A 15,434-nucleotide genomic window follows, 5' to 3' on the forward strand; every position below is an offset into this window, starting at 1 on the left:
AGGGTCACGGGGAAGCTGGAGTCTATCCCAGCTCCCCCGACTTAGAGTGAAGGCAGGGGACACCCTGGTCAGGTCACCAGTCTATCACAGTGCTACATATACAAACAATTAGAGTTACCAGTTAACCTCAGCATGTTTTTGGACTGTACCTGGAGAAAACCAAGCATGCACAGGGAGAACATGCAAACTCCATGCAGAATGATCCTGCGTAGGCTGGGACATGAACTGGGGATCTTTTAGCTGCAAGGTGAAAGTGCTAACCACCAAGCCATTGTGCAGCAGCATTCCTCTTTGGAGAACAATTAAGGGAAACACTATTGTTGTACCAGTAACTCTTCAGTGGGTGACTGATTTGACCATTCCCTCTAAACCGGTAGGACAATCAACAGAAGACAAACTTCTCTCTGTAAATATTAACATTTATTTAGTTATACAATTTTGTATTTCATTGCCCCCCCCACCCATCCCAACCCTTTTCACAGGTTTGATGTCAGTATCTCGGCTTCTCAATGCAGCATTAAGCCTCACTGGAGGACGTAAAAACTCTAAGACGAACAGTTAAAACGAGCGTCAATTATTTCTTTACACTGTTTACAGAGGATCACAGGCATCGCCAAACCCACAAGCTGCTTGAAAATGCCACATTTGGTTCATTATTATTTGCTTTTTCTATTATTTTCCATTAGGAGGCATTTACAGTCGCATTGCATAAAATCATAGTTTGTTAAGGATGGAAGTGATGTATGACTGATGCATGTATGTGTGTGTATCTGTATTTATGTAGGTCTGTATGTATATATACACACACACCACACTATAAATTTTTAGTTTTGCTATGATGCAAGACCCTGTTGATGCTCCTCCTGCAGGGAATAACGGAATGACGTTACAACAAAAACAACCAACCAGATGTAAGAACAGAACTCTTATTTCACAAATGCCACGCAGTGTGTGTGAGTTCATGTGTGTTCAGCCTTGAAAAAGTTGCTAACTTAAACATTGTCAGTCATGTTTGGAACTGCATTTAAAGGCTGCAATACTGCAAAACCTTAAGCTTGTAAAATGATTTCACTGCTGATACATCCTGCTTGAAATAAAATAAAAACTGTTCCTGACAAATGCACATCCAGAAAAACAAACAACCGAAACCGAACTATCATAAAGATAGTTGTGCAAATAAACAACTTTAATTACATTAAAAAACTGAAAATCTAACATCCACATCAGGCAACCAAGCTGCGGCATTGTGGTCATCGGATGTCTTTATGTAAAAATAACACGACTAAACTGCGATTTAGTAGGAAACTCGAAGGTACGAAAAGAAGCGCAGTAAGAAAATAGTGTTATCTTGCATTTAAACCAACTACTATCAAACACAAAGAGGATCCTGCCTGTTTGGTCGCACATAAGTCTCCCTTTTAAGTTTCACAAATTACGTGAATACAAAAAAAAAAATGAAATTCCCAACGAGCACACAAGGTCTCTAACTCCTCTCAGCAGAGTGTTTATGCTATTGATCATTGACAATGAAATGTAGCTGGCGGCATCTTCACATTGTGCTGATGATGGATTTAAGTGCTTTTTAATGACATAGGAGAGGTGGAGGAGCTGTAACGATGAGGGTATGTCGTGAATGTAACAGATTTAACGGATGAGGTATTGCACAGATTAATAGTAACCATAAAAAAAGCAAAAAGGCAAAAATAAATATACAGCAAATTCATACAACATTTACATTACAATTTTAGTCAGAATCTGGAAGATATTTAGGAGATATTTTTGTGTCAGCTGTAGTGCAGGGTTGAGGGGTGGGGTGTTGAGGAGACAAATCTGCACTAGTCATCCCACTCATCGTCATCCTCAAAGTCTTCCTCTTCGTCATCATCGTCATCTTCGTCTGGGAAAAGAAACATGAAACTGCCAGGTAAAGTTTTTGCAGACAGAAGCCACAAGCTGTACAGAAACTGAAGAAAACTATTTCTGTCCTTAAGGATAAGTCTGAATTAGACGCTACAGGGAACAGCTGACGAAGTAGGCAGTTTTACAAACTTTGATAAGCAAGCACACACAGATTTTTGACAACATTTACTCTACCATTCAAAAGTTTGAGGTCCTTGTTTTTGAAAGAAAAGCCGTTTTGTTCAATGAAGATAACATTGAATGAATCGGAAATACAGTCTAGACATTGTTAATGTGGTAAATGACTATTCTAGCTGGAAATGGCGGGGGGGGGGGGGGGGGGGGGGGGGGGGGCTTTCCCAGCTGACTCAAAATAAAAAACCTCATGCTGCAACTAAGTGTAACTTACTAAAAGCAGCATTCCAGTATAATTTCACATCTTTTCACATAAACTTCTCAGGTAATCACCTGACCCTAATCAAGAAATTGTTTGGCCCCTAACAGTCAGTGACAAAGCCTTCTCGCTTTAATCCTTTCTTTCCCGTGTACAATCTTTAAGTTAAGCTAAGCTAACAGACGGCTGTTTGTAACTTAGTTTTTACTGAAGAGATTTGAGCAGCACTAATCTTGTAATTCAAATCTCTAGAAAATAAATGGCTTTTCCAAAATGTAAAACTATTCTTTGGCTTATCTGTGTATCTTGGGAGAATGTCTCGGGCCAGATGACACAGGTAGCTTCTCTGCAGTTACCTGAGGAATGGATGGCTTTGCTCCTCTTCTGCATCACTTCCATAAGAGCGCCGACAATGCCTGCAGCTGGAGCCGGCGTTGGAGGACCAGACTCTGGATGATCCGACACCTGGAGACACACAAACAGGCCCAGACCAGTTTGTTACAGGTACAATTAGATATTCTATGTCCATATAAATCACAGGTTTATTCACATACAGCATTTTGGATGAGCAAAATTTTTGTATTGCAGTGTGTATTGTGTAACATCTGAGCCACTAGTGCACTCAATTTTTTTAAAGGAACCCTTGTGGGTCAGATAACATAAACTTTATGTAAACGTTCAGTCAAGAAATCAGTATCAGTTTTCTCATCTTGGTTTGGTTAAGAATGACAGTGATTCTTTATGTAACGTACGCGAAATTATGAACACTGTGAATCTCCTCTGCCATACTGTGGCAGATTTACTACATTTCTTACCTGTGTCTGAATAAACCAGTCCACTCATAAATGGTATCCATTTGCTTGTAAGTACTCATAAAAATGGTTTGTGAAATCTCAGATTGTCTCCTCTTTTGGTTCATTGACATTTTGGCAAATTTGCACCATAAAAAAGTCATGGTGAATTACTTAGTAGCAGTCCTTGTTCATACAGTACAGATAAAACCTCAACATTAGTTTACCTACTGACAAAAACCTTCAAACATAATGTTTATGAAGTGAGATTTTAAATATAGTGTCATCTTTCAAAGGAATTTATCATGTTCATCTGCCATGAACTGCAAACTGTGATAACCTGTGTGAGTTAAGCATGTAGCATATGAAGGGGAAATCACTGCAAGGGTCTCACAGTCTTGAGCTGGATTCCCTGTCTGATCTGGTCCAGCAGGGCATCTCGTCCAGTGCTGGACGTTGGTGCTCGGTGGTTCTGCTCCACCTTCTTCAACTGAGTTCCTCCTCTGATCTGCTCCAGCAGTGCTGACTTGCCAACTGGGCTTGGCGAATGAGGTGAATCTCCGCCTCCACCTACACCGTCCATCTCTGGAGGGGGGAGGGGCCCTGGCGGGGGAGGTGGAGGAGGAGGGGGAGGAGGTGGTGCAGGGGCACTGTTTGCTGTAGATTGCTGGGCCAGTAGAGGAGGTGGAGGGGGTGGAGCTTGTGGAGCAATGGAGGAGTGTGAGGAGGATGGAGGAGGAGGGGGGGGAGGCTGGTGATGGTGGTGGTGGGGAGGAGGAGGTGGCTGGTGACCTCCTCTGGTGGGAGGAGGTGGGGGAGGAGGGGCACCCAGAGTTCCTGGTCTGGAAGGAGGTGGTGGTGGAGGAGCTGAGACGGGGGCTCTGGACGGAGGTGGGGGAGGAGGGGCTCCTCGGCTTCCTCTGGATGGTGGAGGTGGAGGTGGGGGTGGAGCTGAGCAGTGGGGAGGCGGAGGAGGAGGAGGGGGACCACCCCGAGAGGGAGGTGGAGGGGGTGCTGTGGGAGAGATGAGAGATATGAGATCAAGCTGAAGATGAAGCTGAAGAATCATCAATCTTTTAGCTTCACCACATCCATCCATCTGTCGCTGATACTGGGTGACAGGTGGAGACACTCTGGACAGGTTAACAGTCCATCACAGGACGAGTGCAGAGGAGACAACCACACACCTTCACATGGTTTCATGGTCACAAAACTGACTTTGGCATGTTTGCCTACCTTGATCTTTATTAATTAATAGTAGTTAATGAAAACATACTGTTTTCATTTCTTTTGGCACAGTAATAAAACTTCAGCTGATCTGTTTCAATGTCACTCTGCTTTAAGGATCAATTTGCAGAAAAGCAAAGAGGCTAACAGAAGCTACAGTGATTAACTATCAAAGCTAAACAAGGACAGGTACAAGTATTTAAATGCATAATCTCTCCCTTAGCTGTGAATATCTACCTGCAAATATAACATTTCGGAGAGTTTTCCTAGACTTTCAAATTTTTTGGTTAATTTGCCAGGTTTGTCACCCATTTTGATGTTTTTCTTTGCAGAAGCCTGTACTGTCAGTAAGAAAGACCAAAGAGGCCAATGAAAGTGAAAGGTTTAATAGAAGATTTATTGGCTGGCAAAGCTTAAAAAATCCCTTTAGTTTACCAGCTTGGCAACAAAGGATAGGGATTGTTAAGATTTTAACAGTGCACCCACTCTTCTAGATACTGTTTATCTATTCAGTACTTTGAGGGTTGTCTTACTGGTTCAGGAGAAAAAAACAGAACAAATTAACAAAAAAGCATTGCTTTATTTTGTCTCTGTCAGATTTCCTTTCTTTCGCTCTTCACTTTTAAATAAAAACTGAAACAGAGCACTCAACCCCAGTGGTTGAGTGCTCTGTTCAATTTTTTTAAACATATTTTTTAAAACCAACATTGAGTTATAGAAAGAGTGAAATTAAATCAAGACATAATTTTCCATTTCCCTGCCTGTCAGCGAAGACCTTTCACTGGATGCTTCCAGAAATGTCGCAATTGTGGCAACGAGCATTTTCCAGTGAAGTGAAACCACTTTTGAATGTTCTCTAATCTATTGGGACGGAGAGCAGGGTCTCTGTGTGCTGCACCATGTAAAAGCTGACCCTTACATATAGGACACCTGTCTTCTGGAGTTAGAAAAGCAAAAATGCATCATAGATGACTTAGAAATTGATTTTTCTGAGACAAAATGTGCAAGATAACATTTATGTAGCAGTAACACACGGGAAATCTATTTTCTTAATTTCTGCAGTACCAATAGCAGAACCGATACCGTCAGAACATACTGATGCTCCAGTATTAAATAATTTAGCCCTGGGGTCCATTAAATGCTGTGTTTCAATAACTATCCCTATTGGTAACAAATCAAAAAATTCAACCAGAATGCAAACCTGTCCCTGAAACCAACAATTAATTCCCTCTCTCTAAATACATGACTAAACACAGTTTAGCCACTGTATGTTAGAATTTATCTGGAAAGAAACCATCATGGAAGGTGACTATAGTTTGTATGTAACAATATGAGGGAACAGAATGCACTTGAAGTGTGTATCGTGTGATTTGAAATGTACAGTACTTTGGTACTTTAAGTATAAAATAGGGATTATTAAAATGTTCCAAAGACTAGAAGCACACCAAAATGATTCCCAACACTGTATGTCTGTGTTGATGAGACATCTCTTTTTCTACAAGCCTTGCCCCATTAAACTCTCAGTAGGTAGGTAGCTTTGTTTGTACTTTGATCTAACAGATCAAAAGTACAGATTAAACTGATCTGTTTTTTGGTCAGCAGATCAGTTTAAAATATTGCAAGGAGGAAAGGCGAGCCCCAGTGATGAAGTGTTGCATACAACAGGCTCTGTGTGCCAGTGCTGAGGTCAAAAAACACCTCTCAACATGTCGGCAGTGTAAAAACCGCTTTGACCAGGTTATCTTCTGGAGACCTGTTTTCGCATGCATGACCAGATCTAGCTGCAGCAAATGTATCTCTGTCTGATAGAAAAACATGTGTAATCAGTATTTAGTTTAATATCAAGACATTCAATCACATTATGCTTTAGTATGTTTTGTTGTTCTCAGTTTTAAGCATTGATGGTTTACACAGACAGACGTTTTGAGTTCAAAAGTTTGGGGCCACTTAGAAATGTACTTGTTTTGAAAGAAAAGCCGTTTTTTCAATGAAGATAACATTAAATGAATCAGAAATACAGTCTAGACATTGTTAATGTGGTAAATGACTATTCTACCTGGAAACGGATAATTTTTAATGGACTATCTCCATAGGGGTACAGAGGAACATTTCCAGCAACCATCACTCCTGTGTTCTAATGCTACATTGTGTTAGCTAATCATGTTGAAAGGCTAATTGATGATCAAAAAACCTTTGTGCAATTATGTTAGCACATGAATAAAAGTGTGAGTTTTCATGGAAAAGTAAAATTGTCTGGGTGACACTAAACTTTTGAACGGTAGTGTATGTTCAACATTTCAGTGCAAAAACAGAAACTAAAATCTAGTTGGCAAGATAAAACAATCATTTATTCTGTAAAATACCAGAGAAAGTGAGAAATATCCAATTGCTTGTCTTATTAGACCACCAGTGCAAAATTCAAAGGTATTCTAAATAAGGCGATAAAGCGAAAAGACAAATAACTAGTGTGTTTTGGAGGATTTAAACATTAAAACAACATACCAGTGAATTACCTAGATTTAGAAATTCTTTATAATTTCTATGATCACAAAAACTTGGGCAATGTCTACCTTACAGACACTTTCATAGCACTGCAAATTAAAATTCTAGTGACACTGATCAGACCTTTATTCTCCATTATACACCATTATTTTAGATCAGTGTGACACATCAAAGCTGTGTGTGTGTTTTCTCACCCTGCCTCCTCAACTCATTCTTCACGGCCTCAACGCCTCCTTTCTTCTCAATGAAGTCGTAGATAACCTTGGATGTCTCTCGGTCCTTTAGCTGCGCCTCAGAGATGCCGCACATGTCGAACAGGTTCTTGAGTTCGGGGTCCAGGTTGTTCAGCTGTCGATAACACAAGAAGCACTTTTAAAATATACTCAATTGCACTGAGTAGATTATGCTAAATGGAAATCTTATGAGTTTTAGCAAGAAAACAAAACCAGACATTTTTTTTGTCCAGTACTGAAACACTGCAAACAGCAAGCGCATCATTCACCAGAACTCATTTGGTGTACCATCTGTGTATGTCATAATGTTTGTTTGTTTGTTAGCACATGCAGTTTCCTTGTCATGAGGTTGCCATCATGCCTTTCTAGTATGCACATGTGGAACATGTTAATGTGTACGTCTCTGATAGCAGATTGTATAGAAGCACAAGTCTGCTCTTTAGGATTCTACAGAAGTTGTTACAGAGATGTAAAAACAGTGCATCTTTATTGGAACTCATTAATTGTAAATTGATTAATTCCCTGTTCCTCTTGGACTGATTCAGTTTAATTTGTATTAACGTTTTTCCCAATACTGAAGCGTTGAGCGTCTGCTTCCTTTGCAGTGACGGTAAACCCTCCAGCATTCAGTCAAAGTGTCAGTGTGACACCTGGTGGCCAGCAGGCAGAAACACAAGATGCCTGAAAGCTAACAAACAAAAAATAATATTGCTGCTTTCCACAAAATCAGATCTTAACCTGCAGCACCTGCCTTTTGTTCCTGTCACACTGCAATGCATTCTGGGACTGACATGGCGTCATGGTATGTGTTTGTTTTCAGGACGGTTCAGCAGGCTCAGTCAGTCACGCAAATAGACCCAATTAAGAGGCAGAGAATGAAAAGCAATTAGCCTCCTGCTCATAAAGCTCATCAGTCTGAACAAGAAATTTGTTACCTGACAACTATACAATGATGTGCATCAGCAAGTCCAGTTGCTACTAGCAACCACTCAGGGCTCATAAACAGCCTACATTTTGCAAATGCAAATATTTGTCAGACCTTAAATGATCCATGATCTTGCATGTTTACCTCTCTTTAGGAGCACACTCAGGTATTTGGCACAATTCAATTCAATTTTATTTACCGGTATATAGCGGCAATTATAATTCAAAATTGTCTCAACAGGACACTAGAAACTCAAAAACTTGTTTTCTTTTTTGATTCCTTCACCTAAATATTTGATTTTCTTCTTACATACTGATTTACCGTTAAGTGCAGCATATCACTAGAAGTCACCTTTAGTTTCCTCTATTGAAAATATAGTCTGCTACCTCAACTGGACTTCTATTTGTCCTACATTGAATCTGGAGACCTTTGTTACATTTTGTACCTAACTCTCTCCTCATGTTCCCTAACTCTATATTGTCAGACATCAATTTTACATTATAAATTATTTATATAATTTTACTTAGTTTTTTATTGTTGTTTGTGGCATCTAGGGAGGAATTAACAGCATTTGCTTTGATCAATCACATTGATCTCCCTACTTAAACAAAAAGAGCAGAGTCATGGTCACTGGAGATGTCCTCAAAGTTTTCTTTGTGCCTGACCCCTATCTCAGCCCTTTAATATTGGCCATCTCCAAGCCTATACTCAATTTAATCTAAATGTTTATTACAAATGTACCTGACACATTTCAGAGGGTTTCAAGGTGTTCTTTGCTCTTGTTACATTTTAATCACTGTGAAATTATTTATGAAAAGAAGTCAAACTGGCAAAATGTAATTCCTGAAACTGAGGTGACATGATCAATAAGAAAAGCACTCAGAGAGCGCAGTAATCTGCCAAGGCTGCTCAGTCATTGCATGATTTCTGAGGGATTAAATCTTTAAAAATTTTGTGGTCCACAGCAGTGGATTTGTAGTAGGATCGCAATCATGTGATCGTCCGCAGGAAGCTGACGTAATCTTCACACAGTTACTGTGATGCCGTGCCGCTATCTCACAATGATACAGAAATCTTTAACAAATTCGTGGATCCAGACTATAAGCTGCATTACTGCCAAAATCTAATCAATTGTTCCTTCTGTCATTTCTGACCTTCTCTGAAAATTTCATTGAAATCCGTTAGTCCATTTTTGAGTAACGTTGCGAACAGACAAATATACGCCGATCGTCACATAACTCCGCCGCGCTCCTTGGCGGAGTAACTAGAGAATATCTCACTATACTGAAGTTGTTTAAACTACAAAAACACCATCTACAGGCAGTAGTACAGCAGTGTTACAGAGTGATGTGTCATTACCTCTTTTACTATCTTTGGCAGAGTACAGGCTGCAGTGAGACAGAGTTTGATTTTGGCCAGTTTTCAAGTTAATCATGGTGCTACTGATATTTAGCAACATTTTCTACAACAGTGACAGTAATGTTCAGTGCCAGTTAAGTTTAATTTTATGTTCAGAGCAGACACCAATTCACAGAACAAAATTATTTCTTTTTGGATGAAAAGCTGCTGAAAGCTTGCGTAGTTTCACTTTTGCTGTGAATTCGCTGAAATATCAGACTGATGACGAATACAAATGAGAGCTTCACAGCTACAGCTCGCCTTGTGTGTAAAATCTTGTTCAATGTGAAGACGATCACATCATCAATGCATTTGAAAGCGTAAAAAACTATTTTGTTAATACTACCGTACTTTCCAGACTATTGAGCACACCTGGATATAAGCCGCACTCACTAAATTCAAAAAGAAAAAAAAATTGTACATATACAGGCTGCACTTGTCTATAAGCCGCAGGTGTCCACGTTGTAACATGAGATATTTACACAGAAAGAGTTTTTTAACTTTTCATTAAATAAATGCTTTTTTTTCCGAACAATGCCTGTAACGTGGCAGTAAAACGTATTGAGTCAGTTCTTCACGCTGCCGACTCCAGCGTCTCACCATTGATTCACTGATGCCAAGCTTACCTGCAGCAGCTCTATTTCCTTCTTCGAGAGGCAGATCAATTGCCTTTAACTAAATATGTTTAACACCTGTGATCACAATAAAGAGATCATTGTCATAGGCGATTTCAACATAAACTGGGATGACAAACGGAGTAGGAAAATTCTCAAACAAACTACAGATCTTTTTAACCTAGAGCAACTTATCGAGAAGGCAGCTAGAATAACTATATCTCAGACAAGAATAGATCTTCTGTTCTCAAATAAGCCTGACAGAATCTCAAAGACCTTTAATTTTTTAACTGGGTTGTCAGATCACAATAGTATATTATTCACAAGAAAGCTTAAAAAGCAGAGGTATCTAAAATCACACATTGTCCCTTCATTAAACGTCATTCCTAGGAGTCAATCAGTAAACCTCAGTGAAGCTCTAAAATCTGTACACTGGGAGGAAACACTATCTTCAAACAATATAGATATCAGTTGTAAAGCTTTTTCAGATAAAATCAAAGAGGTGATGTCCTCATTTGCAGGAGCCAGAAGGTAAAGAATCTACCATGGTTGGAACAAAACTGCAGAAAGGTATTGAAATCAATGCACTCAAGAAAAATTTGATGTCAGGACTGTCCACTGATAGGTTAAATTACACACACGCACGCAACAAAGCCATACAAACTTTAAGAAGGGCCAAAGCAAACTTTTTATTTCCATCATAGATAGTGCCAAAGATAACGGGAAAAAAAACATGGAAAATTTTAAATAAACTACTAGGCAAACAAGACAAACAGGAGACTATAATCCCTGAACTAGTAGTGAATAACACTGGTCAGTGGCCATTAATCTTAATAAATATTTCACTGATAGTGTATCTGAAATCACAAGTCCCTTCACTGCGTCTTCTATAATAAGAAGACGCAGGACAATCAGACTACTTTCCAGCTACAAAGCATAACAGACTGAAGTAGCAAGGATGATTTCAGTTCTTAAAAGCTCCAAAGCTAAGGATGTCTATGGTATCGACACTAACTTTGTAAAAAGTCATGCAAATGCACTTGTACGACCCATCATTCTTATGGTTAATCAGTCTATCAGTCAAAAAGCAGTTCCATCCTCTTGGAAGGAGGCCACTGTAACACCCATCTTTAAAACTGGGTGTGACACACAGGTAGCCAACTATAGGCCAATCAGCATCCTCCCAACACTCTCGAAGGTTGCTGAAAAATGTACAGCAAATCAGCTTATCAGACATCTTGACAAAGGGAGTGCCCCACTACATCACATGCAATTTGGCTTCAGGGCAAATCATTTTACAGATACAGCGAACTGTTTTTTTTTTTACAGAAAAAGTTAATGGACCTCTGTGTAGAAGCCGTGTTTTTAGATCTCAGGAAGGCATTTGACGCTGTCAACCATCAAATCCTATTGACAAAGCTCACATATTTTAATTTTGCTGCAGGCGCCATATCATGGTTTAAATCTTACTTGTTTCATAGAACACAATGTGTAACGGTTTATGGTGTTAAATCCCCCTGTTTCTGCTGCCATGCTGGATTTATCTTTTATTTTTTTCTTTTATGTGTGGGACAATGGATGGAAATAAGCCTTGTGCTAAATCTGGCGTATTTACTGCAACCTTGTGTAAACTATTATCAAATTGTACGTTCAATAATATGCACAGTCCCGTCCAAATAAATAAATAAATTAATTAAAATGAAAAAAATAGAATAAACTTAAAAGCTGCATCATATGCATTTCTTTGTGTTTTTTTCCATGATGAGGGTGTGTCTATGATGCGCAAAATGACTGATCTGAAGAATTTAGTGTGAGTGTGATTTAATTCGAACAGTTTCATTGGTCCACTGTGCCCTGTTTAGTAATTTCATTGGTCTGATGTGACGAGGCTAAACGTATTGACGGCATGAAGTTCGCCCGTAAAAATCTATACATTAGCCACATCACTGTATAAGCCGTTGAGTTCAAAGCGTGTGAAAAAAGTAGCAGCTTATAGTCCAGAAAGTACGGCATACAACCTTATGAATATGACATTAGGGAGAGTAGAACGAAGCAGCACATTACTCAATAATTAATAAAAGAGAGGAGTGCCTTTAAGAGTTAGTATTTATCATCCACATTCATTTCCCCAGCTTGCTGCTGTATAGTTAGTTTACAAGGCCGCATTCAGGTTCTCTCCGGAACATTCAGTGTCTGTGCAGCTTCTCAGACGCAGTGAGATGTTTGTGAATATGAGCAAGAAGCTACAAGAGCCTATTGTGTGATTTCATCATGCAGCCGCCACACAGGTTACTATTGTGTGCTCTTTTGTGTGTGTGTGTGTGTGTGTGTGTGTGTGTGTGTGTGTGTGTGTGTGTGTGTGTGTGTGTGCGTGCGTGCGTAAAGAGGAATACTCACATCAAAACCTGTGTTTGGGTCCCAGCCCACGTGACCGATGTGCCTGAAGAAGACGGGACAGATATGTGGTGAGATCACACACACACACGTGTCAACATGTAAATATACAGAAGTAAATCAACTGTGTGTCCATGTGCACGAGGGGGACAATGTGCATATGCTAAATACTGAGCCTACACACACATTCACTCACACTCTGACAGTGTGGTCATTGAGCACTCTCAGACTCTAACGTAACATGTTTACTGCTGCCATGAAGCAGACCGTCACTGCTGGATCGGACAGCACAGACAATACAGAAGCTGAAACTTTGTTTTAAACTCTTGACTGAATTAGCCTTTGTCTTCAAGGTTATAGCACATTAAGGGCCAACTGTACATGTTACAATCCTGTTGACCATTATACTAATTTAGCCCATCAGATCTTGCTTTAAAGGAAGATTGATTTTCAATTGAATCAATTCAATAGTTTTGAGTATACGTATGACTACAACTCAGTCAGAGAAAAAAGTAGTAGAGTGCATCTGAACTTGAACTTTGAGGTTACAAAAAAACCAAAACAAAAAAAAAAAACAACAACAAACAAACAAAAACTTGTGCTACAAACTGGAGATATTTGAAGTTGCAGGTGTTTGCTGGACAGCGAGGCTCTAATGAAAGATAGATACTGTTAAGCTGCCGTTTGGGAAATACAAGATCCAGAGGTTCTGGAGTTTTACCCAGTCTTTGCATCAGTCCCAGCCCTCTGATTCTGCCTTTTGTGAAACACCTAACTAGAAATGAAAGAATTAGATGACTAATTGCCAAATCAAGAAAATTCAACTTAACTTGAAATAAAGCCAAAATCTACTTGCTCCAGCTCTTCTGGACTTTCTCTGATTTGTCACTTTAATACTTGTGGGTTTGGGATTGTGTTTCACACAAAAAAGAACATCCCTACCATATCTACAAATTTTGAAGGGCTTTTTTCATTACTTTTGAGATATTTTACTCACAATTTCAAAGAATAATAAAAGACAGTGACTGATCTGATTAATTAGTGCTGAAGCTCTCAGTGATGTTAACTGCGACTCACTGGAAGTTGCTGGGTGTGCCGATGTCAGCCTTGGTCAGCTTCTTCTTCTTGCCTTTGGTCTTTTTGTCCTTCCTTGTCAAGCCACTGTGGCTCAGCATGTTGTTAAGGTGGTATGGCTGCTGGTGGCTGTGGGAGTTGTGGAATCGGACATTGTTGATCTCTGGGTTCTTGATGTCCACTGTGGCCATGGGCAGAGCCAGACCTGTACACAGTACGGGACAAATTTTCATGATTTCTCATATTACAAGTTTGTCATTCAATCTCCATTCAAACTTTACATGTTTAGCTCCGCCACTGAACAGGCTCTTAAGCATCAGTAGGCCGTTTATTCAGTACAACATTTTACTATTCAGGGCTTCTGAACAGTTCAACAAGTTAGAATCTAGAAGCTTTTTCAATGTAACACCACTCAAAATAAGAAAAGTATGATGCTATTTTCTCTCTTTCTTTGTATTTGCAGTGCCTTAGCTCAGTAATGGGTTCCAATTACAGAAATAGATTTTTTAGATATATCAATCATCAATATGGCAAAGGGCAACTTTAAATTCTCTGTGTTTCATGTTCACTAATCGTGACTTCATCTGTCTGCATTCACCTTTGAGCCATCCTTTCTAATGGACATGTTGACCGTTCCTTGCTCTCCTCCTTTTGGTCTGAGCCATTCAGTCCTCGAATTCCTTATAATCTCCATAATTCCTCAGCAACATCTGACATAACCACTAATCCAATGCTAATCCCAGTCTAAATCCCTGGCCTCCCCACAAATGCTGGATTTCTCTGACCAGACCAAAAGGCTTGCCTCAAACCTGCTGTCTCCTGAGGCCCAGGACAAGGTTATTGGTTGTTTCCCACTTTCAAGGAGAGCTGCTGGGATGGTTCTTAACGGGGCATCAAAATGATGGTATTGACAAAAAAGACAAAAACTACTGAATCTTTAAACTTCTGAGAGCTGGCTTCAAATGTCTGGTCAGATTCATATTATTTATCGGATATTATATTACAGCTAGCATCTACATTTTTATCCAATACCCAACCCTTACTAAAATAGATTTCAACATTGATGTAAATTAGTCACACACAATATTATCTGTTCGTGCAGTGCAATGCATAACATGCATTCATTGCAAATAAAGTAAATTTGAAAATTGTCCATATGACTGTGTATATACTTCCAAATTGTTCTCGGATCCAGGCACAAGTCCATGAAGCAAAGAGATGACTGACCTGTTCAAAGCATCCTGGGGACAGTCTTTACAGCATCGCATTTTGCCATAAGTCAGAGGACATGATGAAAGTAAAAAGTCTTTCAGACAACGTGCAAACACAGCTAAAGAACAGGAGGTCTGATGCACTGGGACCATTACTCACAACTTTGTTCATGTTGGTGTTCAGGTGCAGCCAAACAAACACACTAAAATAGCATGTACATTTGGGAAGAATAGGGACATAAAGACATGCACTGCGCTAAAGCCATTATGCCCAGACTGCTACGTTGACTCTTCATTCAGCCTGAAGCAGAGGCTTGCATGTGTCTAATTTTGCAAACACAACTAGTTACTCAATTACATAAGTTCGACAACCATGACTAAAAACATAGGACATGCGCTCCCTCACTTTAAAGTACTTCATTAATTGCACAATTGGTCAACAGCACTATGCAAACAAATGTCTAATAAAAACATATAACCAAAAATTTACAACAGCGATATAGTTTTCTTGCATTGACTCATGAATTGCTTTAATTAAACTGAACCAACTTATGATTTGAACCCAGGAGACACAAGAGAATCATACAAAACAACGATTGAAGGCTTTAATTCATGAATAAAACTGACTGTTTCTTAAACATTCTATAATATTTAAAAATTAAGGTCAATTAATAAGTCTTTATGGGCTCATTAGACAAATCATCTTGTTATGTAGTGATTAAAGTGGCTAAACTTTTTTGTGCTGTGTTTTGTCCTTCTGCTGACAATGAGC

At 39.4% G+C, this 15,434-nt stretch overlaps 1 protein-coding gene across 2 annotated transcripts in view; it reads right to left on the reverse strand.

The window, feature by feature from the left end:
• Positions 1–653: 653 nt before the first annotated feature.
• wasla (WASP like actin nucleation promoting factor a) overlaps positions 654–15,434 on the reverse strand; it is a 34,296-nt gene continuing 19,515 nt past the window's right edge. For both annotated transcript variants that reach the window (XM_055009263.1, XM_055009262.1), the window contains 6 exons: positions 13,455–13,656; positions 12,381–12,423; positions 7,008–7,161; positions 3,479–4,098; positions 2,650–2,758; positions 654–1,897 (listed from right to left, as the gene is read on the reverse strand). In XM_055009263.1, coding sequence (XP_054865238.1) covers positions 1,836–1,897; positions 2,650–2,758; positions 3,479–4,098; positions 7,008–7,161; positions 12,381–12,423; positions 13,455–13,656 — 1,190 coding nt within the window. In that variant the 3' untranslated portion in view covers positions 654–1,835. The remainder of the gene's footprint in view (positions 1,898–2,649; positions 2,759–3,478; positions 4,099–7,007; positions 7,162–12,380; positions 12,424–13,454; positions 13,657–15,434) is intronic.

This window comes from Amphiprion ocellaris, chromosome 3 (assembly GCF_022539595.1).
Source record: "Amphiprion ocellaris isolate individual 3 ecotype Okinawa chromosome 3, ASM2253959v1, whole genome shotgun sequence".
Lineage (NCBI taxonomy): Eukaryota > Metazoa > Chordata > Actinopteri > Pomacentridae > Amphiprion > Amphiprion ocellaris.